Source organism: Myotis daubentonii, chromosome 2, assembly GCF_963259705.1.
Source record: "Myotis daubentonii chromosome 2, mMyoDau2.1, whole genome shotgun sequence".
Lineage (NCBI taxonomy): Eukaryota > Metazoa > Chordata > Mammalia > Chiroptera > Vespertilionidae > Myotis > Myotis daubentonii.
In genome coordinates, this window is record NC_081841.1 from 79,456,104 (window position 1) to 79,482,236 (window position 26,133).

The 26,133-nt window shown below is 38.9% G+C and overlaps 1 protein-coding gene and 1 long non-coding RNA gene across 2 annotated transcripts in view; one reads left to right on the forward strand and one right to left on the reverse strand.

The window, feature by feature from the left end:
- Window positions 1–847: 847 nt before the first annotated feature.
- Window positions 848–26,133, forward strand: part of ACSS3 (acyl-CoA synthetase short chain family member 3) — a 144,806-nt gene continuing 119,520 nt past the window's right edge. The window contains exon 1 of the mRNA XM_059683717.1: window positions 848–1,708. Within this exon, the coding sequence (XP_059539700.1) occupies window positions 1,401–1,708 (308 nt within the window). The 5' untranslated portion in view covers window positions 848–1,400. The remainder of the gene's footprint in view (window positions 1,709–26,133) is intronic.
- LOC132227976 (uncharacterized) lies at window positions 16,140–18,113 on the reverse strand. The gene is made up of 2 exons (XR_009451270.1): window positions 17,983–18,113; window positions 16,140–17,057 (listed from the first exon to the last, which is right to left on the reverse strand). It is a non-coding gene; the product is annotated as an uncharacterized LOC132227976 (long non-coding RNA).

Below are 26,133 nucleotides of genomic sequence, written 5' to 3' on the forward strand. Positions count from 1 at the left end.
ACTTTCTCTGGATTCATGTGGTGACAAGTGTCTTTTGTTATTGGAAATCATTTTGATTTGAGGCTATTAGAAGGAATAAAGTACTCTGTAGGAGTCAGGAAAGTCTAGTGCCTTGTTTCTCAGTTGAAAGGAAATAGCCCAGGTGGCTAAAGATTCTTGTTTATTTTGCAATAGATTTATCTCTGTTCTGCTTAACCCTTATCTTTTCCTGCAGAATAATCTGTTTACAACTTCTCAGGTTTACAATCCTTCCTAGGGCCAGGGGCATGCCACTATTTCTCACTTCAGATTTGGAAATGCATATCTTTCATTTAAAACAGAAAATACTGCCACACCAAAATGGAACGTGGTTGGCATACTCCTAAGGCAAATGAGATGGCACATGAATTTCGCTAACATGTAAAAAACAGGGAAGGAGCTTGAATAATGGTAAACCCAGCTACTATTTATATCGCCTTTCTCTTAATTTTCTTCAGCTTCCTCTTTTTCTCTTTTCATCAGGTCTTCATTTATTTTTTCTTTCTTATCAATAAGAGGTACACAGAAACTCCAAAGAGGCAAATTGGTAGGGAGGAAATGTACACGTCCATTCTTCTTTTTGCTTCTGGTCCGGTGGGGAGTGAAGCCCTCATCTCAGTGGGGTTTACTACCCCAGAGGCCTGTCATTCACCCCCAGGAAGCATTTCCCAATTCTGCCTGCAAAACCTCCTACCACTCCTCCTACTCTCTCAGCTGCCAGGAAATCCTGGAGCAGTCTTTGCCCTGGAGCCGCTTCTGTTGTTAATAATCAGCGATTGAGTTGAGTTGAAACAATACAAAACTAAAACGCACATTTCAGGGGCCTCGCCGCATACCCCGGGGTTGCTGGCTTCCTCTGCAGGCCAGAGGCGAGGCCGCCTCCAGCACCAGCTCGCTCTCCAGAGATTTGCCCAGAGAAGCTGAGCACAACTTGTTTGCCTGACAACTGAGAGTGGGATGGGCCCATGGGCCTCATCCCAGGGGCTCTGTGTGCGAGAGAAGGGAGGCCGTGCTGCAGTTTGAGGGCGCTGTTCCTGGGAACCGCGAGGTGGGCAATGCTTGGAGAGGTTGGATTTCTTGCAGGGCCGCCGTCACCACGCGCAAGGGCACAGTGACGCCTCCCCTTTCCCCCCATCTCATTCTCCGAACCCCCCACCCCCACTCCAGCCTGTTGCTTCCTCCGCGGCTCCAGGTCGGTTTTTCCCGGCGACTCTAGTGTGACTTCCAAACTCTTAGGCTGCGACTCACCTCGCCATTAGCCCCCGCCTCCCGCCTGCTGCCCTCGGGCCCCAGGGAGCCTCCAGCACCCCGATCGTCGCCTGCGAAGTGCACTTGGGGCCGCAGATCGCGGGTCCTGCAGGGGGCGGGGGCCGCTAGCGGCGATGAAGCCGTCTTGGCTGCAGTGCCGCAAAGTCACCGGCGCCGGAGGGCTCGGGGGACCCCTGCCCGGGTCCTCCCAGGCTCGGGGAGCCGGCCCGGCCCGCAGGGCGTACGTGGCCCCGGGTCCGCGGAGCGCCCTCGGGGGCCGCGGCTGCCGCGCGCTTTCCTCGGGCGGTGGCGGCGAGTACAAGACCCACTTCGCGGCCTCGGTGGCGGACCCCGATGGGTTCTGGGGCAAAGCCGCGGAGCAGATCAGCTGGTACAAGCCCTGGACCAAAACGCTGGAGAACAGACACCCTTCCACCAGCTGGTGAGTGACTCTTGTGCCCACCCCGATCTCTGGCCTCGACGTCCCCTGCAAGGGGAACCTGGAGTTCTATTGGGAATGGAAATCGAGGCTGGAGATGTGCGCTCAGACCCTTCAGTTTGTGTTTAATTTCAATTTCACAGCTTTCTTGCCTGCTCTTGAGGAATTCGGTTATCTATTGTGAGTCCAGTTTCCTGTAGACAGTTTACCTGTATGGCAGGGCTCTGCGCGGCACTGGGATGTTAAACTGATTAAATCAAGGGCCTGTCTAAAGCACAGCCTAACATGGGAGAAAGCCATGTAAACAAATGCAGGCACTCTATTAAACTAGGGAAATACGGCTAAGTAGCTGCGGGGAGAAGGGGATAGTCAATCAGTAAATTCACACCCAAGTAGGGTTGGGGAGGGCGGGTATGTCTTCTCAAAGTCCTCAAGTACCTAAGTCTTAAAGACCAGGAGCTGGAAATCAGGTTGAAATTGGACTGCTTCTGATTGTGTTAGCTGAAGAGGTGGGAGAGGGGCTGTCAGTCAGGGCTGGGTCGGGAAGGGTTTCATGTGTCATGGCCAGGAGCTCCATAGCCCTGTTCTGTGTGTGAAGCTGGAGTATGGGAGTGCCCAGAAAGAATGCAGATAGAGGCCAGGTGGTACTAGAAATCATGGTAGGAGCAAAAGCTTTTCTTCTAGAGCGGCAATTATAAGTAGTTATAAACATTTTTTTATATTACAACAATCAGAGATACTTTATAGAATAAACACCAACTTGCTAGAATAGTGAGGGTGAGACACAGACTGTGAGAACTGAGAGTGGTGGCTAACTTTTTGGGACATGCGCCTCACCAGTATGACTGTGGTTGCTCTCCTCTGCCAGCCATTAGGGAGCAATGTTCCCTGAAAAAGTTTTAGAAGCACTGCAAGAAGGTTTCCCATTTCCAAGTTCCCAGCAGTGAGATGGGGAAAATGACATGGTCAGGTTTGCATTTGACAAATGTCTCCTTGTTGAAGGCAGGGAACCTGGAGTGGGGAAGGGTAAGTGGACCAGGGCTGATCTGTGTTGCCACCCTACCCCGTCCTGTCCTGTTTGAAATTCAATGTTTGCATGGTTTTCCCTTTAGAATCTGAGGGCCTTTCCTCTTCCAGTTCTTATTTTGACAGTAGTGTTTGACTCATCCTCTTTTACATGCCTGGCAATGACCTATACACCAATGAGTAATACGTGGTCCCTGCTTTTTGGGAATCATGATGATTGAGAGCTGGAACCAGAATATTGGGTTTGAGTCTTGGCTTTTGCAGTTACTGGCTGTGTGTTCCCAGGCATGTTACTTAATCTCTCTGTGCCTCGATTTTCATATATATAAATGTAGAAATAGTATGAGGATTACCTAAATAAAGAATTAAGACCCTGACTTGAATGAAATAGACCCTGTAAAAGTTAAAGGAAGACTAGGTATTTTGCACTCATACCACAATTATTTTAGGAGCAGGAAACCCTCCTAGTGTTTCTTAGATCAAAACACAGATTATTTCCTCTCCTAAGAGTGCGTTCTCAAAGTTCTGTCATAAAGTATGGTACTGAAATGATTGATGTGACCATCTCTTCCATAACACTGCAAAGAACTCAAGAAGTCACTGGGACAGTCCAAATAAAAACAAGGGCCAAACATAAGGCAGTGGCCAAGCATACATGGAGGAGAAAGGACAACAACTGAATGATGTTATTTAGTCAAATAATATTATTCTAACACTACTATTTAGTCAAACACTACTGAAAAACAGAGTCTTGGGGAAATCTTTAAAATTGGTTCACAATGAATAATAAGGATTAGTTGTGAGAAGAGGGGAGGACCATTCCAGACTATGAAAACAACGTTGGCAAAGGCCTTGAATTATATAATAGCTCAGTAAATTCTATAAAACTGAAAGCAGGCTAATGTGGCTGAGGCTTAAGGAATGACAGGAAAATTTTCAAGAAATGGAAGAAGAGAGCCATATTCCTAGTGGTCTTAGGAGTTGTGTTAAGGATTTGAACTTTTTTTTTTTCCTCCCACATAACGCATGTCATATAATGTGATTAAAACATGAGTGTCCTACTCTTTTTTCACTAGAACAAGACAGCTTGTAGTTCAACCCTGTTACCAGACTAAATGGGTCTATTTGAGCACATTAAAGCGCAATCAAACACAAGAGGAGTTTGCAGCCAAGAAAGTAAAGTATTAGTTGAGGAAATGGTGCCAAGCTTGGAGTCTCAGGTAAACTAATGTTCAAAGATCTGGCTCCCCAATGGCTTCCAGGCCATGGGTGAAATAGGGGAAAAATCATTAATCATGGTGGTTAAAGGAGTTGGGATCCTGGTTCTACTGATTGGCAGGGACCAGGAAAGGGAGGAGGTGATCACTGTGTCAGGTGCTGATGTTCTGCCTGGTTTCCTGAGGCTGTGGAACAGTTAGGGTAGGGTCTTTCTGCGTTCATGGGCCTGGGACTGAAACTCAATGAATTAAAAATGCTATCTTTACTTGGAAGGAAACTCTGTTTTGTGGTCAACAGACCTGAGGCTTTGTTCTTAAGACACATTAATACTGAACAGAATGTGATGTCCTACGGACTTAATGATTAAGGAAGGGAGTGGACTTGGACAGAAAGGAGAAAAGTTCAAAGGAGAAAGGATCATGTTAAAGAAATGGAGTTTCTGTGAAGTTACAATCCCAGCTCTGCCACTTACCTTGGGTTTTCTTCAATATTTTCATAATGTTAGTATCAATTTCTTAGGATTGTGTGGGGGAAGGGAACTTATAAAATGTCCAGGACTGTGCCTGGCACACAGCACTGGGTATTGATGTCTTTTGACCATGGGAGAGATGGTCTCATTAGCTGGTGGTTCAGGAAGTTTTCAGAGAAATGGTAGCTTTTGAACTGATCATAAAGTGGGACTTAAGGGGAAAAAAACAAACTTTTTTTTTTTTTTAATGTGGGGAACAAACATGGCAAAGGCATGGAGATATGAAAGAATCAAGTGTGCTTGGAGTATCTAAACAAAACAGTTGGCTTGTAGTGGTTATTTTGAATCACTGGTAATGGAATTCAGAAGGTAGTTTCAGGATGGTTTAAGAAGACTCAGAAAGCATGCTCAGGCATTTGCATTCACCCTCAGGCCATAAGTCACAGTCTGACAGGCTGCAGATAGGTTTTGTTTGATCCAGATGCTGGACATTTTTTTGTTTGTTTATAAAAATTAGTTATCAGTATTTAAACATTGGAAGATCTCATCTAAAATTTAAATTTCCTTTAACAAGTCACATTTTGGACTTCTCCTGAAAAGAAAACAAAAAGCGGACCATCTGTCAGCAGTGGGTCAGCATTTTCCTCTGGTAACACTTGGCTGGAACTGAGTAGCTGCTGTTCCAGGCAAAATTAGACATAGTGACTGGCTGGCCGGGGTGCAGGGAAGAAAAGAAGTTGTGGTGACTGCAAGAATATGAGTCAAAAGTCCAAGTGGAGGAATTGATTGAGAAATTAAAGATAATCGGTTGAAAATGTGAGAGGGAATTGATGTAGAATTATGGTTTTGACTATAAATTGCAAAGAGATGAGAGTTAAAGCCTGGTGGATGTTGAGTGTAGGGAGACAAAGAGGAGGAAAAATACTGTGGAATGGTTGGGACTTGTTCAAAGAAGTAGAAGCAAGAGTAGGGTATTTTTGTGTCATGGAGTATGAGAAAGAGGAGAGGTAAAAGTAGGGGAAGTCCATAGAGGTCATGGGCTCTAGAGTTGTTTTGAGGCTATTGAGGATTGAAAGATCAGTTTTGACTCAGAAATCATCAGTGACTTTTAATAATGTGATATCAATGGAGAGATGAAGGCTAAAGCCAGAACAGTGCATTTCAGAGTGAACTGATGATAGGTAAACACATGGATGTATTTGACTGTGACCTAAGGGAAATAGAATAAGAGATTGTGAAGGTGCCCAGGTTCCCTAAAAGATAGTTTCCTCACTCTCTTTACTTTTCTCCTCTGCCCCATTTAGGAGAAACCCATGTTTAAAAGGCAGAAGTGAAAAAAATCTGTGAAACAGGAATAAAGGGAATTTGACTGTGAGATTGACAGGGAAGAAGAGACCGTGGGAAAGGGATGAAATAATATTTGTTCAGTTATTCTAAGGTTGCCAGGCAACATGTTGGTAAGTTGTTCAGAGGGGAAAACTTCTTTATCTTGTACTTGGAACTTTTCTATGAGTTTGACATTGTTTAAAAGGAAAAAAATAAAATAAAATATAATGTGAATTTTATATAACCAGAAGTAATTTAATTCCCCTACTGAATTTTGGTTCTTTGGCAAACAATTTCTCAGGCACATTTCAACTGTTAGGGAAATTAAGTCTTTTTTAAAGCCTTAGTAAGATTCTGAGAAATTTCCTTTATATGTTTCAGATTTTATATAGTTATATTTAATTCTTTTGAAGGTCAGAGTTTTATCTAAGGATGAAGACTTGCCCCTTTTTGTCAAACTCTAGCAGCGGTTCTCAACCTGTGGGTCGCGACCATCGGAAAACACATATAGCATATCAGATATTCACATTACGATTCATAACAGTAGCAAAATTACAATTATGAAGTAGCAACGAAAATAATTTTATGGTTGGGGGTCACCACAACATGAAGAACTGTATTAAAGGGTCGCGACATTAGGAAGGTTGAGAACCACTGCAGGAAATGAATTTATTCATAACATTATGTACAGTATAGGTATATCTAAACTTAAATATAACATTATTATATTTTTAGAAGACACATGGTCAGCATGAAAATGGCCTGTTGGAAACACAGTACTCATCAAAAAGACCAGTTGTAAAAGACGGGCCTCATTTTGTTTCTGAAGGTCAGCAGCTTTTTACTCTGCTGTATCTAATTTTCTCAGTCTGTCCTGCAACTGAGCCTTCAGGACAGAACAGAGCGAACTGCAGGAATGCGGCAATTACATAAGCAAGGATGGATTGCCTGACAAAGGCCACAATCAATGGACAATGGAAATTCAAGCAGCTGCTACCAATCCAGGACCAGGTGTGGGGGAAAGCCAAGCTCTGAGCACCTCCTGGAAGGTGGCTTACTTTTCCTTTGTTCATGCCATATACCAGTGATGGCGAACCTTTTGAGCTCGGCGTGTCAGCATTTTGAAAAACCCTAACTTAACTCTGGTGCCGTGTCACATATAGAAATTTTTTGATATTTGCAACCACAGTAAAACAAAGATTTATATTTTTGATATTTATTTTATATATTTAAATGCCATTTAACAAAGAAAAATCAACCAAAAAAATGAGTTCGCATGTCACCTCTGACACGCGTGTCATAGGTTCGCCATCACTGCCATATACTGTCATTGAGAAAGAAATCCAGTGGTTCGAGTCATTTCCTCCCTCTCCTTTTCCTCTTCCTCCTTCTTAAAAAAAAAAATAAAATTCCACTTTCATGAGCAAAAAGCAGCAACTTCATGAAGGAGAGCATTAGTTTTCAGTGTGGTGGTACATTTGCAAGAGAAATGTGTGGGAAACCAAGGCATCTTTGTGATAATATATATAAATATTGTAATAACTTCTTAAAATTATGGTTTTAGGAAGCATATCTGAATGTGGAACTCAAATTCTTGATCTAAACTATGCGGATAGAGAACTTGTTATAAAAGGTTTAATTATGTTTGCTTTCACTGGCATTGTGGCTAACAGATGTAAGAGACAGTGTACTAATGTAGCAAGGAGAGGCACTATTATAATATCTAGGGAAATTGAAGTTGAAGTTGAAGTTTTGAGTTTGAAATAGTCCAGTTGACAGTCTTACAATAGCTAAAAAAGAAACTCTTTTAAATCCTAAGTTAGAGTTTCATTTATGACTTTTAAGTACTAAATAATGAATTTTGTTAATTTAAAATGCAAATTGCTCTAAGTGGGAGAAGACCAACTAGTCTTGTAGGTGTTTGACTTCAGAGCTAACTCTGGACAATAGGACACCTTCTCCTTAGGTTTTGATGTTAGAATAACATCTCCAAGGTATAATCTTTCAAGATTTCTCTCCTAAATGGATACATCAGTTAAGTAAAATAAACGGGAAGATTAAGAATAAAGAAAGAAAACTAAGTATTTGCAAAAATATTAGTATGTTAGATTGATTTAAAAAAAATTAGGAGCTGGAGGAACATAAAATAGGTATTATTGACTATTAGCTAAATAACTAAGTGAAAGTATTGGAGCTTAGAAAAGTCTACTTTTGCACTAATCTCACTTTGCTTTCTCTACACTTTTTCTTATTTTTATAGGGCTTCATTGATTCTCAATTGAGAGTTAAGTGCTTTTCTAACCACAAATGCCCTGATTTAGCCTTCCTCGCAACTCTCCCCTTATCAAGGCCGAATAAAGTCTGCCACTATTACTTACCAATGGAAATTTGTCAGATAGCCTGTTTTGGTGAGTGAAGAAAAAGGTTGAGGATCATTATTTGTGGAGAAAATCTGATTTGTTAGTTAAAATGTTGGCTCCACTCTTTGAACAGCACCTTGCCTCAAATAATCATAAAATAGGATTATAAAATTCGGGTTGTGGTGGGTATTATTGTTCAGCAATATCTGTTCTCCTCTACTTCTGAGCACAGGAGAAGATAGAATTTCCCCACATCAGCATGGTTATGTGATTAGCTTAGCTATGGCCCTTAGAGGAATAAGGCGTGTCAGTGCTTCAGTGCCCAGTGCCCTCCATTCTGTCACAGTCATTATGGAAGCACATGTAGCAGAGAAGTAGTCTGGACTGCTGAGCAGAAATGCATAGATGACATGCTCTGGGAGTCCACTTGAGCCCGCAGTGAAGCATAAGTGAGAAATGAACATATTTTTTTCAAGTTACAGAAAGTTTGTGGTTATTATTGTAGTGAATCTAACTGTCCTTATTGATTGAGAAGAAATAACAACTGTATAGGATATTTAAAGTGATTAAGTGTGCTAATAATGCACAGAAGTAGCATCTAGCATATAGTTAAAAGAGCTAAGCTTTATTTGTATCCATGCTATGAGCCAGGTACAATGCTAAATGCTTTAATTTATTTAATACTTATAACAACCTTGCCAGTTTTTATTCTCATGTAATAAGGGTAAAAATAGAGATGCAGAGACTTTAGTCTATTTGCCTAAGCTTATAAAACTATTGAATAGCAGATCTAAGATTTCAACCCAGGCAGCCTGAATTTAGTATCTAGATTCTATCTAAGTACTACATTATATTGTGCTATAGCAATAGCCTCAGTTAATTTTAGTTTTTCTTTCTTTTCTTATCCCTTCTCCATTGAAACCACTAAAAACAACTTTAAAAATCTAGATCTACATCTTAGTAACATTTGGAAAATATCACTTTTAAATATAGAATAAGAGGTTTATGTGTGTGTGTTTTTGGAGGGAGGGGGGAAATTATATTTTATATATAAAATATTTAAAATATGTACAATGGTCCCAAAGGTGAGGGGAAGGGAGGAAGGCTTTATACTAATTATTACCTACTTTAGAAATATTTCCTGGACAGTAGAAAACAATATTATTCTCCTCTAGTAAAAATGCTCTGTTGGCCCTAACCGGTTTGGCTCAGTGGATGGAGCATCGGCCTGCGGACTGAAGGGTCCCAGTTTCGATTCTGGTCAAGGGCATGTACCTTGGTTGTGGGCACATCCCCAGTAGGGGGTGTGCAGGAGGCAGCTGATTGATGTTTCTCTCTCATCAGAGTTTCTAACTCTATGCTTCTCCCTTCCTCTCTGTAAAAAAATCAATAAAGTATATTTTAAAAAATGCTCTGTTGGTTTTTTGGCTTAAGGAAAATGTGTAATGACCACATTATTCATTGCTTACAGTATACTTTAATATTATTGTTATGGGAACATAGTGATAAATAACCTAATTAACTCATCTACTTATGAATATTTGAAATTTTTCCTTTCTTCCAATCTGCTAATAAAATAAAATATTAGAACTTGTTGAATTTTATAATTATGGAAGTTAATGAGTTTGTTTATTTTTTAATGCATTCACGTATAATATTCTTTCCTGTTTTTCTTTAATGGCTTTTCATCTTGATTCTAGTGCAGGTGGACAGGCTTATTTATATATGTTCAGTGCAGAGATGAGTTTCTTAGGAATTATATTGCATACAGCTTTCTTAGTTTGAATATGAACAGCTTATTTTTTGAAATTCAGTGTAAGGACAATGAGTTGCGGGCTCTCTCACTTTCCTGTACTGCCGTTAAGTGTTAGGAGGTCAGCCACAAAAGACTTGGTACATTTACAGAATCTGTACTGGATTAGGAAGGATACTTGTATATGATTATTCTCTAGCTGATGACTGAGCTATTCCTTTCCTTAAAGATGATGCCTTGTATCTCAATAATGATTATGACAACAACAGTAACAACCATGGCAATGATAACAGCAGTTACTGATTATTGGGCACTTGCTCTGGGTTAGGACTTATACTAACATTATATATGCATATTTCTTTTAATTCTCCCAACACCTTATCAAATAAAAATGTATTTTTATAGCTGTGTTAACTAAAACACATGTTGAATAGTGATCGACTTAATTTTTTAACCTAGTTGGGTCACATCATATAGCTTAATTTCTGTATTTAGTTGTAACTACACTTTTAACTTCTGTCTGGTGTCATATGACTGTTTAGATGTCAGGACCTAGAAGGTCCAGAAGAATGAGAACAATGTAAGAATTCTAAAAATTTTTGATCAGAGTTGTAACTTCCTTTCTCCTCATTTGTTGTTTATGTTTCTATGTGTCTTCCACCCTCCTCTCATTTTAGAGGAATGTATCTTCATTGTTTTCCCAGAGTCAACTTGCACATGTCTTCTTGACAAATGCCTCTTTTGTAAAAAGCACATCACCTTGAATCTTATTTCCCTTTAAGCTAGTTTGGCAAAGAATGCTCAATATTCATCTCCATGTTGTCACTATACATCCACTGTAAATGCTCACCTTCCACAATGCTTTGGTCTTACCAGTAAGTTAACAAATCACCACGAGGTCATGGAAGGGCAGTGATCAGGTCTCAGTCACCTCTGTTATCTCTATAGTGGAATGCGCATAACTGTGTATCAGTTGAATTGCTTTTAAAACTTTAATATATGCAGATTAACCTTTTTATAAAAAAATATTCTTTATTGATTTCAGAGAGGAAGGGAGAGGGGGAGAGAGATAGAAACATCAATGATGAGAGAGAATCATTGATCAGCTACCGCCTGCATGACCCCTACTAGGGATTAAGCCCACAACCCAGGCATGTGTCCTGACCTGGAATCAAAACCTGACCTGGTTTATAGGTCTATGTTCAGATTAACCTTCTTAATCCATTTCCTTAATCTTCATTTGTACATATATTGCATCTTATTACTTGAATTATCCATCCTTCCAGAACCCAAAATTACCCATGAATAAAAGCATCCAAGGGTTGGAAATTCTCTTTATCTTCATGGCTCTAAGTTTTATTACAAGGCAATTGGATCCTTTTGCTCCTCTTTAGCTAATTTATATTTAAGTTGTAGTAGATAATATTTTACATTGGCATAGGTTCTTAGTCATCAAGCCAAAGACACTTATATTGCAAGGAGAGAAATTCTTTACTTCGGTGGTACAGACCAAGTACCCATATGAGTATAGATTGGAAAAGTTGTCTCTTTGGCACATATCAGACTCTTAAGAATTTCAGATTTAAGAGCTGGATCAATATTATGTTACTAGACTGTCATTGTGTAGTACATATGTTAACCAAATATATAAAATTTTATTGATAAAAGTGATAAAAGAAGGACAAATATCATGTGATTTCACTTATATGTTGGATCTAAAAATGAGTCAAACCAAACCAAAACAAAAAAACACACACAAGTTTACAGATACAGAGAACTGATTGGTGATTGCCAGAGGGGAAGAGGGATCTGGGCTGGGTGAATTGGCTGAAGAGATCAAAAGGTTCAAACTTCTAATTATAAAATAAATAAGTCATGGGAATGTAATATATAACATGATGTTCATATTTGAAAGTTGCTAGGAGAGTGAATCTTAAAAGTCCTCATCACAGGAAAGGAAATTGTAAGGGGGTATGATGATGGATAGTAACTAGACTTATTGTGGTGATGATTTAGCAAATATACAAATATTAAATAATTATATTTCACACATAAAACTAATATATTATATGTAAATTGTTCTTCAATGAAAAAAGTAAAAAATGGGTTAGCAATCAGATAATAAAAATATTATTTCTTTTAGGACACATTTAGGTACTGCCACAAATGACAACACTCTTAATATTTACGTTATTTGGAATAAAAGCTGATTTTATTCTGATAAAAGCTTGAATTTAAAAAATGTATATATAAAGCTGAATTTATTGTCAGTTTAAAATGTTGGGTCCTAATTGTTCATGGTCTTGTACAGATGTCTACTATAAACATCTCATTATTTAAATAGTTCAAAAGCTGTTTGAAATATGACTGTAATTATAGGCTTAGTGGATATAATTTGATCAAAATTGTATCTTAATTTAATGATGTTATAAAAGGATTAATGTTCATGTTAAATAAAATTTTATATTAATATGTTATTTAATATAAAATTTATAATTAATAAAATACCTTTAATCAGGAAGATTTGCTTTTTCTTACTAAGTATCTAGTTAGTTGAAAAACTGTATTTTATGGAAATAATAATACTGTTGCATTAAAATCTCTTAAATCCTCAAGGCTGATCTTACTCTATATGTATATGTTTATGTATGTGCATATGCGTGTGTTTGTGAGTGTGTGTTAAGGTGTTATAGGAGACAAAATATATTATTATGATAACAATAACTACAATAATATCCCTTACCATAGTTTTTAACTTTTCAAGATCATACTTCCTTTAAAAATTTTTATTTTTATTTTTATTTTTTTATTTTTAATCCTTTCCTGAGGATTTGTTTTTATTGACTTATAGAGAAAGGAAGGGAGAGGGACAGAGAGTGAGAGAGAAACATTAATGTGAGAGAGAAACATCAATCAGTTGCCTCCAGTAAGCACCCTGACCAGGAATCAAACCCTTGACCTTTTGGTGTATGGATAATACTCTAACCAACTGATCCACACTGGCCAGGGCAAGGACATAGTTTCTTAAAGAAGAATTTAGGGAGGGTTAAGTAACTTGCTTGTGTTCACTTGGCATGCAGGTGGCAGATCTGGCATGAAAAACCGGACCTGTTAGACTTCGGAGTGCATAATCTTCCAATTGTGTCACATTTCCTCTCTAATCCTGTTTTGTCCTCATAATACCGGTGTTACAGATTTAAAGTCAAGTCACGTGCATACATACATACATGTGTATCTATTTGTTGACCTGTTATATTTATAAAAGTAATGTTTTTTTGGTTCTAAAATGTATTCATTCATTAACTTATTTGTTCCCTCATTTATTCTTTCCTTCTTTCTCTTGTTCATTCAGCAAATGTTTATTAAATGTCTTCTGTGAGCCAGGCACTAATCCAGGCATTGAATGAGAGTCTAGAGAGTGTATAACTTTGAAGAACAATGTCATACATCAAAGGAAAAACGTGTTTCTGCTTATAATAGCATAGTTTTCATTTACCTGCTTAATAAAAGAAGAGTAATCATGAGTGGTATGGACCATTTAGTTGGTGAACAGCAGCCGTTCTCTAACTAATGAATCCTTTAACAGATAAAAGACTCCACCAATTTAATTTTATCCCTTTGTGTAGCCTCTCATTTTTCTCTTAGATGAGGAAAAGACAAGTAAGAAACAAAAAGAGAATAAAAGAAACAAAAAGAGAATAAAAATAGATAATGAACTTTTGGATATTTGAGCAGGCTTCACTGTATTCAAGTTTCAAATTATTGAATGTTAATGGAAAATTATTTATTTACGAATATGTAGATAGTAGGGGAGTTGGCAAAGAGAACAAAGATGTAGTTTGTGACATTGTTCTCAGATTATTTTGAGGATAAAGCTAGGAAAAATGGCATAATACATTTTTTGTCTACTTTCCTTAACGTTTTTAATTTATGCTCAATAATATGTAGTTACTTATGTTTGGTTTATCTTTGTAGGTATGTCTATGTTGTGTTTGTACCTGTGTGTCAGGCTGTTTTGGTGAGAGGTGAAGGTTGGAATTCTGATGAAAGATATAGTGTATTTTAATTAAAAGAGCAGAGATTTTATAAAGATAAGGTTTGAGACCTAGGTTTGACTAATTACTTTTCATTGATATTTCTTTATTCAAAAATAATTCTGATTGAAATTCGGATTTATGTTTTGTTTCACAAAGAAGTATTATTTTACATTTTATTTAAACTTAGAAAAGCCAAAATAGATGGAAAAATCAGCTGTAGTTCAATATCAAAATATATCCTCAGTATATATCTCGGTATATTTCCCTTCAATCTTTCATTTCTTTCCTTTAAAGTTTTTATTTTGGAATAATTACAGACTCACAAGAAGTTGCAAAAGTAGTACAGAGAGGTCTTTTGTACTCATCACTCAGCTTCCCCCAAGGGTAACATCTTATATAACCATAGCACCGTATCAAAACCAAACTTGATATTGGCAGTACAGTTCACTAGACTACCATGCTTGTTCAGATTTACCATTTTTTGTAGGCACTCATATTTTTGCCTGTGTACATGTTTGTCTTTCTAAAAAACCTATAATTTATGCATGTTTGTTATTCTGGGCTCTATTTTTCTTCTTACAGAAAAATCCTATATAATAAAGAGGTAATATGCAAATTAACCCTCACACACTCAAAATATGGCTGCCTATGACCAGGCCGGCAGGGGGGTTAGAGAGGGACCACCAAACAACTGAACAGCAGGCTGCATGGGGAGATCAGGCTGGCACGGGGGGCAGTTAGCTGTGATCAGGAAGGCAGCCAGGTGAGTGATTAGGAGCCAGTGTTCCAGGATTGTGAGAGGGATGTCCGACTCCCAGTTTAGGCCTATTCCCCGGGATCAGGCCTAAACCAGCAGTCAGATGTCCCCTAAGAGGTCCCGGATTGGAGAGGGTGCAGGCTGGGCTGAGGGGACCCCCCCCCGCCCTCGTGCACAAATTTCGTGTACTGGGCCTCTAGTATAATTATATTACCCATACTACTTGCTATCTCATTTTTTTCAGTTATAGTAAGTTGTGGTTTTTCCATTCCTCTATTCTAGTGGTTGGCAAACTCATTAGTCAATAGAGCCAAATATCAACAGTACTTCTTCAAAATAGACTCGTCCAGGCTGAAAACCGACTTCTGCGCATGGGCCAGAAAGTTTCAATCGCACTATACGCGTGCCCGCACGTGGTATTTTGTGGAAGAGCCACACTCAAGGGGCCAAAGAGCTGCATGTGGCTCGCGAGCCGCAGTTTGCTGACCACAGCTCTATTCTATTTCATGATTTTCAATGTATGCAGAATATTTTAACATATTGTTTGGTAAATGTAAAATTATTTCACAATCCCATTATGTTGATATTTAAGTGGTTTCTCTGTTTGTGCTATTATGAACAGGCAGATACACTTGCATCTTTGGACAGAATTCCAAAGATTTCTCTCTCTCTGTCTGTTTGCCTCTTCCTATTTCTTTCTTTTCTTCCTTCCTACTGAAGAATTGTTAGATTTCTGAGTCAAAGAGAATTTATATACTTTCTGATGTATATTGTCAAATTTTTTCTCAGAACAGATTAATATTGTGAATAAGGTCCCACAGCCTTTTTCCTTAGGAAATATGTAGAGAATAAATAAAGGTAATAATTTAGTGGACACTGAATACTAGGCTCTGTAAAATCTCAACATTGTGTCATATTTGCTTCAGACCTTTTTATTTAAGCAATAAAACAAAATTGATGCTCCCTTTGTATTTTCCTCAATTACATAGTCTTTATAGAAACAATCTTTGAAGAATTTTAAAGGCTCAGTGGGAAAAACAATTTCTTCTTCGATATTCTTAAATGATTGATTGTATTCCTCCTCTTTAATAAGAGCTTGTAATAAACACCTGTCTGTGGACATGAGCTGTGTTGTGCAGAATGAGTTAACGAATGTGGTGTTGGCCTTCTGTGACCCTCAGTGGCAGAGGAGTTTCATCACAACAGAAGTGTGCCATAAGGCATGAGTTACAGCCTTGAAGAGAAATAAATGGACAGCTAAGGCAAAGATGTAATATGGAAACAGAAAAATATGCAGTCCTAACGTCCTAAGGTTTAGAGCACGTTAGTTTCAATCTTGACATATTTCTCCCCTCTCTTCTTTCCTTTTCTCCTTGACCAGAGTGAGATAACACCATGTCAGAAATTGGTTTCCTCCTCCCTGCATGGTGCTGGGCTGCAATCTCTTCTCCTCTGCCCCCCTCGCCCTTTCATTTTTGTTCTTTCTCCATCACTTCATTATTATCATCATCAGTATTAAGTGCTGACAGACATGCATCTTCTCTCCAACAAATATCGGTTGACAATGGAGATTGTGCCTCCTCTTCTGCTCCCTCCTGGTTCTCTAGGTAGCTTTGCGGTTTGCAGGGTTACCTTCTTGGGCCTCTGTGGGCATCCTGGTCTGAAGATGTTTTCTGAGAATCTGCCCTGATTTGGAATTTGTTTCCTTATCATGACTGATTTTTGAATTTGTTCCTGAAGCCTACTGCCCCTAAGAGTGTGCTAAGCGCTCTCTTGAAAAGGGCTGTCTAGTGAAGTTTACTTTCCTTGAAAATGTACTTTTAGGTGTATATGCATTTAGGACTATATTTAAATTTTAATAAATTTATGCTTGAAATTTAAAGGTGTTTTGATCTTTCACATTGGCCTTTAATAGTAATTTAATTAATTATTATTTTATCTTTTTCTTTTCTTATATTAAACCAAGTCTTAGTTCCTTTTCCTTCAAGTCTCTGTTTCCTGCATTCTCTCTAGAATAAAAATAAAACAAGATAAAAGGGTGTCCTCACCTTCTGCTTTGAATTTAACTGTCAAGCATGACTCACAGCCGGAGGATCTTTAAGATGATTCATTTATGCCTTTTCTCTTCATTGACAGTGGATCCAGTTCAGATAACAGGTATCGATTTCTTGAAAGCCTTTCTTTCCATTCTTTTTCCTGTTGGCTGCATGTCTCACCATTGGCAGTTGACGCAGTTTTAATCCGAGATGATCTGGCCCCGGTGCAGATGTCTGAGCTGTCCTTTCATGTCGAGATGGGGCAATCTGTGGCCAGAGCTGGTGGGATGGGGCTGGGTTCTGAGTGTGTATACTCATGGATGCAGGATCAGTAGGGCTACAGAAGTCTCTCTCTTTGTGTTAGGTTTCCCTGTTAAAATAATTGTCCTATAGAGATACGTGTTTTCCAAATACTTTTTCAAAAACAATATCCCTAGTGGTTAAATTACCATAAGGTTATTATGCTGCCCAAGTAAGCAATTACCCAATTTGGAGGGTTTCCTGGAACAGTCAGTTGATACTGCTAAAGGCCAAGTATCTCATTTAGATGGGATGTCACTGTGTGACTAAAGCAATATGATGCCCTCTTAAAAATGCTTAAAGCATTCTCTGTTTGTGGGCAATAGTAGTCTTTTGAGCTCGTCATTGTTTCTGCTGAGCGTTTACCTCACGAGACTCTTTTTCTTATTTGTGTTAATGTGTCAGAGGAGTACTACTTCCATTCACATTCATTCACACCTGAAGACATTTATTTAAAAACAGTTGTTGAGCATTTGTTGTGTGCCATTAATGAGGTAGCTCATGGTCTCTGGCCACAGGATGTAGTGTCTAGTGAAAGTACAAGAATTACTCAAATAAGCCCACAGTCCTATCAAATCAGAGATTCATTACATTTCCCTGGGAGTGAGAAAGCACTCGGTTCCAGTCTGCCGTGTGTGAGTTGTATAAATTCTGGGAAGTTACCTGACTACGCGGAGCTTCATTTCTTAAATGTAAAATGGGAGTAACATTGTTTTCCTCAAGGGGTAGTGTGTAAATTGAATGATTTGATGTATGTCAATTACCGAACTCAGAATCTGGCACATTATTGGTGATTAAAAAAATGTTAGCTATCTCTCCTATTTCAAAACTTTTTTTTTTTCTTATTCGAAATTTACCTTAAAGAGAACATCTATTTGGCACTCGGAGATGAAAAAAAGCCTCCATTTTCTTTGATAGCATCCTTCCTCCTACTTCTAGTTTCTTTTGATTTTTTTTCTACAATAGTCCTCCCTCCCCACCATTTCTTTACTTACCATGTCGTCCTAGGCTTCTTCCATTTCCTCATTTGCCTCTGAGATGCCTCTCAAGGCTGACCTGAAATCCATGTCTGAGCAAGACATTCCCCTGCTCAAAATCCTTTCAGGGCCTGCCCTTAGCAAGGCATTCAAGGCTTTGAAGACACGGCTTGCACTGGTCTTTCGTGCCTTAGCTCATGTTATGCTCCAAACACATCTCTTATTTCAGCAGCGCTCATGAACCTGGACTTCCAAAACAGAACCTGAACTTTGCCTTACTTTTGTACTTGTCTCAATTGTCATTGCCACTGAAAAAAACAAACAATATTCTCATTAATTTACCAACCCTTTCCCCTTCACTACCTACACTTTTTATCTTTTTCTTTTAATAAAACAGTTGAAAGATTTGTACAAGCTAAAGAGAAATCAGACCATCTTCCTTCTCTTTCTTCCTTTTTAAAAATATTGTTTTTATTGATTTTACAGACAGAGGGAGAGGGAGAAAGAGAAGATCGATGTGAGAGAGAAACATCTACGGGCACGCCCTTTACGGGGGACCAGGCCCACAATCCTGGGCAGAGTTGGAGTGGTGACCTTTTGTTGCATGGGGCTACCCCCAACCAACTGAGCGAGGGCTCCTTCTTCTCTTTCTGCCCTAACTTCTTGGCCGTGCTGTCTATACTCCAGGTCCTCCTCTCCCTCATACTTCTGCATCACTGCAAGGTGGGCCCAGTCCTCATTGCTCCATCCAAATTGCTCTCCCAAAGATCATCGATACCTACTTTTTGCTTAACTCAATGGATTGATTTGAGTCCTTACCTTAATTTATTTCTCTTCAGTATTTGACTCTGTAGACCACCTCTGTGTCTTTGAACTTCCTTAAACTGTACTCACTTGTCCTGTATGGTAGCCGGTAGCCTCTTTTTCTTTTTCTTTTTTCTTCTCTTTCTTTTTTTTGTACAAAACCATGTATTATTCCCCCCTCACAAAATCGAGTGGCTGTATTACAGGAAAAAAACCAGATCAAAGACAGGAAAAGAAAAAGTCACTACTTATACTGAAACCTAACAGTGCTGAATTCGGGTTCTGTGTAGAATTGTCACCAGTGCAGTAAAAATATTCCCACCCAGACCTTTTAAACTTGAAAGTGACCACATTAAAAACCTGAGGTTACAAGGGACCACAGTGTGAATCAGAATTTCATTTTCCTCCAAGACCCCAGTGGAAAAGGGAAGTATTTGGAATGAGTTTCCTTTGGGAAAAAACTGCGGGAAATAGGGAACCCAGGCCGTTGTCAGAAGGCACTGGGGACTCAACGCCAGAAGCAACAGGCTCCCTCCCATCCGAGCCTGAGCCACTGTGAGCACCACGGCCGCCTGGTCAGAGGCTATTGAAATTTAAGTTTAATTTAGTGAGAATTAAATAAAATTTAAAATTCAGTTCTGCAGTCACATTAGTCAAATGTGGCGATTGAACACTTGAAAGGTGGACAGTGTGATTGAGGAGCTAAATTTCAAATTGTATTTACTTTCAATTAATATAAATTTACATTTAGCCAGCCATCTGTAGCTTGTGGCTACCCTATTAAGCGTGGAAATAGAGAACATTTCCATGATCACAGAAATTTCTATTGGGCAGGCCTTATTTGAGAGTTTTTAAGAGGCCAAATAGTAAATAATTTTGACTTTGTGGGCTAGATAGGTTCCATTGCAACCTCTCAGTTCTACTGTTGTTGAGCAAAAGCAGCCAGAGAGAATATGTAAACATATGAGTGTGGCTGTGTTCCCATAGAACTTTTCTTTTTTTAAAAAATATATTTTATTGATTTTTTACAGAGAGGAAGGGAGAGGTAGAGGGAAAGAGAGTTAGAAATATCAATGAGAGAGAAACATCGATCAACTGCCTCCTGCACACTCCCTACTGGGGATGTGCCTGCAACCAAGGTACATGCCCTTTACCAGAATCAAACCTGGGACCCTTCAGTCTGCAGGCCAAACCAGTTAGGGCCCATAGAACTTTTCTTACGTACATAGGTGGTGGGCCAGATTTGTCACGTGTCTGTAATTTGCTGACCCCCTCATAGAGCCCTAGTTTCTTCATATATACCTTTTAAAATTTCTTTCTACTTTTCTCTAAAATTTTCCTTTTTCAGTCCCCCTATTTCTCAAATCCCTCCCTCCTTTTCACCTTTATCACAACTTTATTGAGAAAAAAATCTCTAAGCAGTCACCCTCTCTTTGTGTCGTGCTCCTGTCCATTGTATGCATTGCCACACAACTGTGCTTTTATAACTTATCTAAGCCAGTTTCCTCATAGGTAAGTGTGTCTATAGTAGTAAATACCTCAAAGGGTTATTATATAGATTATACCTACCATGAGCACAATTTTATGCACAATGAAATGTGTATACACAATGAAATGTGCATAAAATTGTGCTTATGTAGATATAAAGTACTCTCACATTATGAAAATAGAATAGTGGCTGAGACTTGGAGGCTGACTGCTTGATATCCAATCCCAGCTTGTGACACATCAGTGTGCATCTCAGGTAGGCCACTAACCTCTTTGTACCTCAGTTTCCTCATTGGTAAAATGAAGATCCTATTAGCAGACACAGATTTGTTATGAGAATTAAATGAATTAATCTGTGTTAAATGCTTATAACATTGTCTTGGTGCAAAGTGCTGTGTTGTTGTTTCTAATTTTATTTTCCTGGTTTTAAAGATGAGGGAGAAAGGCCTGGACATGTTAATTTGCCTTCGGTCATGCAGCTAGTAAATGACATGTCTGAAATGTGAATTCTGGTCCTTGGACCTTAAAGCTCAGGCCTTTACACTCTGCTACATCCCTTTCAACATCTACTGGCTCCTTACCATATTCCATTAGTTGGAAGTAATCTATTTTTTTCTCTGTGCTTTCATTATACTTAGTTTACATCTGTATAAGGAAAGTTGCCACATTTTATGTTGTATTATAGTTATTACCAATTAGTCTACCTTTTGAGAGTGAAGAACATGCTCCCAGTTATATTTTTCTTCATTCCTTCACAGTCTCAAGTCTAATCAACAACAAATTATTATTAAATTTGTTGAGTAGAAAAACTTTTAAAGAGAAAATTATTATTGATAGAAATTTATCAATAGATAGGTGGTTGAAGTCTTCCGATAAAATAATGAATTGTTTCTTATAAAGGTTATACATTTATCACTAGTATGTGGATTTAATATTTTATTATATAGATAACGAAATGCACTCATCTTTTTCCTTTATCTATTAAATTTTGAAAAAGAACGTGACTTTTTTTTAAATGTAATTGTGATTAAATGAAGACCCAAATAGTAGGTCATTAAGGAAAGAAATTGTAATATGATCCAAAGAAGGAAGATCATATCAGAAGGTTAATTTTGAGTTGGTCTTTCCAGTTATTTAACAATGAATATATGCAGACTACAGAAGTCAGTAGCTGAGCATATAGAGAGGGTTGTGACATTATGATTACTAAATGTGGTTGTGCTGGAGGAAGCTTTAACAGTTACTTCATGCAAATTGCAATATGACCCTTTGTGAGTTACATGGGTCAAACTGTTTGAAGTACATTACATTTTATTCTTAAAGTGGGTGGCAGCAGTTGAGAGCGGCATTTTAGATTTTATTAATTTAACTTTCCATCGCTGGGTTATCACATTCACAGAGTAAATGCTATCAATTTTCCCCTCTAAAAGAAGCAATGCTTTTTTGAGTGTCAGGTTTTATTTCCTTTTATAATGTTTAAAAATTGATTTAATAAATGCATGCTTAAATAACAAAATTTTAGCTCTCAACAAAGGGTAAGTTGGTGGTAATCTCTGGGAATTGATGAGGCCCAGAGATCAAGACTGTGGAACTTGTTAGGCTCCCAGCCTCTTAAAAATCCTTCAGACATCTACCACATTCATTGACCTAGCCCGTTGTGTAGGCCAAATACATACTCCAGTGGGTCATTTGATGAGCAAGGCCAAAGTGAAACACAGAATGGGCTAAAGTCTGGTATTAGGTGCTCCGAAGTCTGATTCAGGTTAGGTTGCGGTGAGGAAGAAGATAAATCAAATTCAAACAAGATTCCCTTCCCTCCAAAGACCCGAGTCTAAGTTTTTATGTCAGATATAAGCCAGTAGGGGTTAGTAAAGAAAAAGCAGGGGAAAATAGAAAATTATGTGCGAGAATAAATTCATAAGGAGTTTCAAGAACTTCCTTCTTTTGGAGCTCCTTCTCAAGACCCTCAGCAATGCCTTGTCAGTTCAGACACTGATGACAGCACAGCTTGACTGCTTTGCAAGGACATCTAACATTACTGTAGTGACTATATAATTATACTAGTTCAGATTCCTTGTATTTTGGTTGTCCTGGAATGTATCCCATTGCTTCTCAAATTATGAAATATGACAATTCTAAAGTTTGTTTCAATTTGTAAAATTGATGAATCTTAAGACTTTTGTATCAGTCAGGCTAGACTAGATTTTGCTGCAGGAATAAACAACTCTCAAATCTCCCTGGATTCAAAAGCTCAGGTATGTGTCACTCATACGAGTTTATCTCAGGTTACCTGGGAGATTTGCTCCATGCCATCCATCCTCACTCAAGGATACCAGCTGAGAGTTACCACTTTGACTGTCACTCGTTCTTGTGACCGAAAGAAAGAAGGAACTGTGGTAAACATACATTGGACCTTTAAAACTTCCTTGATTACTTCTATGGCCATAGCAGACGTCATGGCCATACCTCATTTTAAGTGGGTGTGAAAGGGCAGTCTTGTAAGTGGCTAGAAGGAGGGCAACCAAAATCATAGTGGACAGTAAAAACGACAATGACAGATTTATAGCAAATCTATGTGATTTGAAGGTTCTATGTAGCCATTTATTATGACTGTTCAGCTGCCTGAGGTTGATTTTGATGACAAAAGTAAATAAAAAAAAAGGAGCAAACATTTTTATGACCCAATTTTTAGTTTCTTAAACCCAAGTTTAGATGTTGTCATAAGAAATGGTCCTTTTTACTAGATGAAGTTGAAAAGAGATGCTTTTATTTCATTAAAACATTTTTTTTTATTAATGCTCATTTTACTGATTATAAAGTTGATGATTCAGTAAGACCAAAGTCAAGCAATCTTGACTGTTTTAATTTATATTTTTATTGAAATGTACTTAAATAACCCATTCAATATATAAATACATGTTCATAAAAATTAACACAAAAGTATATATATATATATGTACAAAGAGCCAGGGGCTGTCACATCTGAAACAACTGAACGGATGACTGAAGTGGGGCGACCAGGCCGGCAGGGGGGTTAGTGAGGGATGACCAAATGACTGAGCATCAGGCTGCGTGGGGTGACCAGACCGGCAGGGGGGGCAGTGAAGGGCAACCAGGCCGGCAGGGCTGCAGTGAGAGACAACCAAATGACTGAGCAGCAGGCTGTGTGGGGCATCCATGCCAGTAGGGGGGTTAGTGAGGGATGACCAAATGACTGAACACCAGGCTGTATGGGGTGACCAGGCCAGCAGGGGGGGTAATGAGGGATGACCAAATGACTGGGCAGCAGGCTGCGTGGGGAAACCAGACCAGCAGGGGGGGCAGTGAAGGGCAACCAGGCTGGCAGGGATGCAGTGAGGGGTGACCATGCCAGTAGTGGGGGAATTTGGGGGTGACCAGGCTGGCGGGTGGGGCAGTTAGTGTTGACCAGGTTGGCAGAGGGGGGCTGTTGGGGGTGACCAGGTTGGCAGGGCAGGCAAGACAGGCAGTAAGTGGCGACCATGCTGGCGGGAGGGGCAATTAGAGGCGATCAGGTTGGCAGGCAGAGGAGGTTAGGGGTGGTCAGGCTGGCAGGGGGCCAGTTAGTTGTGATCAGGAAGCCAGGCAGGTGAGCAGTTAGGAGCCAGCTGTCCTGGATTGTGAGAGGGATGTCTGACTGCCAGTTTAGGCCAGAACCTGAGGATCTGGCCTAAACGGGCAGTCAGACAAAATTTGAATATATAAAAAAAAGAACATTGTAGAGGTTCATGGAAAAAGAATCTTTGGAAAGGAATTTATGCAAGACCAAGCTCATTAAGATTGAAATAGATTTATTTAAATATCAAAAGTACACTGATACAAAATTAGAATTTGTCTTCTCTCTGTTGAAAGGTTAAAGTTTTGTTGGTCTTTTAGTCTGCTTTTGAAAACAAATGGAATGTTTTGTTATCTTTTAAGTTGCCTACCTAAAAAACAAAGGTGTGTTTTATCAGAATAATTTCTGTGCTTCATGGTATCTCTAGCATCAGTCTTTGATTATTTGAGTAAACATAGTCTCCTCAATATTAAAGGACCTAAGTTTTGCTAACAATTGTGTTATCTCCTGTATTTGCCTTTGAAATCTTTTGTCACTTTGGTTGAGTAGATGATTAGATATGGGTTCATAATGATCTGTGACCCTACTTAGCCAAGTGTCATACCTTTTTGTATTTTTGACAAACTTCCCAAATCAAATTTTAGATCAAGTCCTCTTGACTTTTAGCTAACTTTGGGATTTTTAAGAAGCTCCCTAGAACAGTGGTCGGCAAACTGCGGCTCGCAAGCCACATGCGGCTCTTTGGCCCCTTGAGTGTGGCTCTTCCACAAAATACCATGTGTAAGCACACATGTACAGTGCGATTGAAACTTCGTGGCCCATGCGCAGAAGTCGGTATTTTGTGGAAGAGCCACACTCAAGGGGTCAAAGAGCTGCATGTGGCTCGCAAGCCGCAGTTTGCTGACCACTGCCCTAGAACATTCCAAAAGAGTTGTTCCTTCTCCTTATAGAAGATAGATAATAAACCAGTTAGGCTTACTTGATATGTTAGATTACATGGCATTGTCAAATAAATGATGACTCACCTTCCTAGGTTATATTGCTTGGCTGAGTATTATTAATATATTAATGTATTCCCAACATTATATAACATTTCTGTCAGGGAGGGGAAATTTTTCTCCTTGGCTCTCTGAGTAAATATGGCTGGATTAATAAAATTGACTTAAAACAGATTAAAAGGAGAAAAGTCAATTTAATTTTGTGCATACAAGAAATGTTAATTAATGCTCAGAGAGTGACCAAAAGCAGTCAGCTTTTATATCTTTTTACCCAAAGGAACAAAAATTTGTGGGCATTTGAGAGGACAAAAACAAACAAACACACACACACACACATACACACACACACACACACACACAAAAGCTAAATACAAAAAAAAACACCCACTTAGGTTTAGGTGCTCATTTGTGAGGAATCTAAGCAAAGGTTGGACTTGAGTAGTAAATTACTAAAAAACAAAAGAAAGAAAGTAGCAAGATATGTTTATACTAGATGCCCATTGCAGGAAGATTCCTGCAAGAATAGGGCTTCGCCCCCGTCTCTGCTGCTCCTACCCTGCCCGTCTCTGCCGCTTCTCTCCTTCCCATCTCTGCTACCTCGGCTCCGTAGCTTGGCTTCCTTCTATGGTGTCTTCAGTTTTCGCTCCCAGCCGGTATATGCAAATTAGCCGCCATCTTTGTTGGCGGTTAATTTGCATATCACTCTGATTAGCCAATGGTGGGCATAGTGAAGGTACGGTCAATTTGCATCTTTGTCTATTACTAGATAGGATAGGCTTCTCAGCCTTCACTTCTCTGACTCTGGTGATACGAATATTTCTCTCAGTCTCCAGGTGAAGGGAAAGCACCTTTTATAGGGGAGATGTATTTCTTGCTTCCAGGAGACAAAGGATGGTTAAGATGTCCTTTTATTTGCTGATTTTCAATTAACTTTGATTCTAAATAATCATTATGTCAATGTGCTTGCCTTATGCCTCAACATTCCTAAATTCTGATGTGACCTGATATACTATCAGTCATAATTCCAATTGTCTCTCATAATGGGTATATTACAGAAATAACAAATATTTTTTGTCAATTTATTTTTGAAAAATATATACTTTTATTGATTTTAGAGAGGAAGGGAGAAGAATAGAGAGATAGAAGCATCAGTGAGAGAGAAACATCAATAGGCTGCCTCCTGCATGCCATCTCCTGGGGATAGAGCCTGAAACATAGGCATGTGCCCTGGTTGGGAATCCATCGTGACCTCCTGGTTCATGCGCTAACAATCAACCACTGAGCCACATAAACCGGTCTACTCTG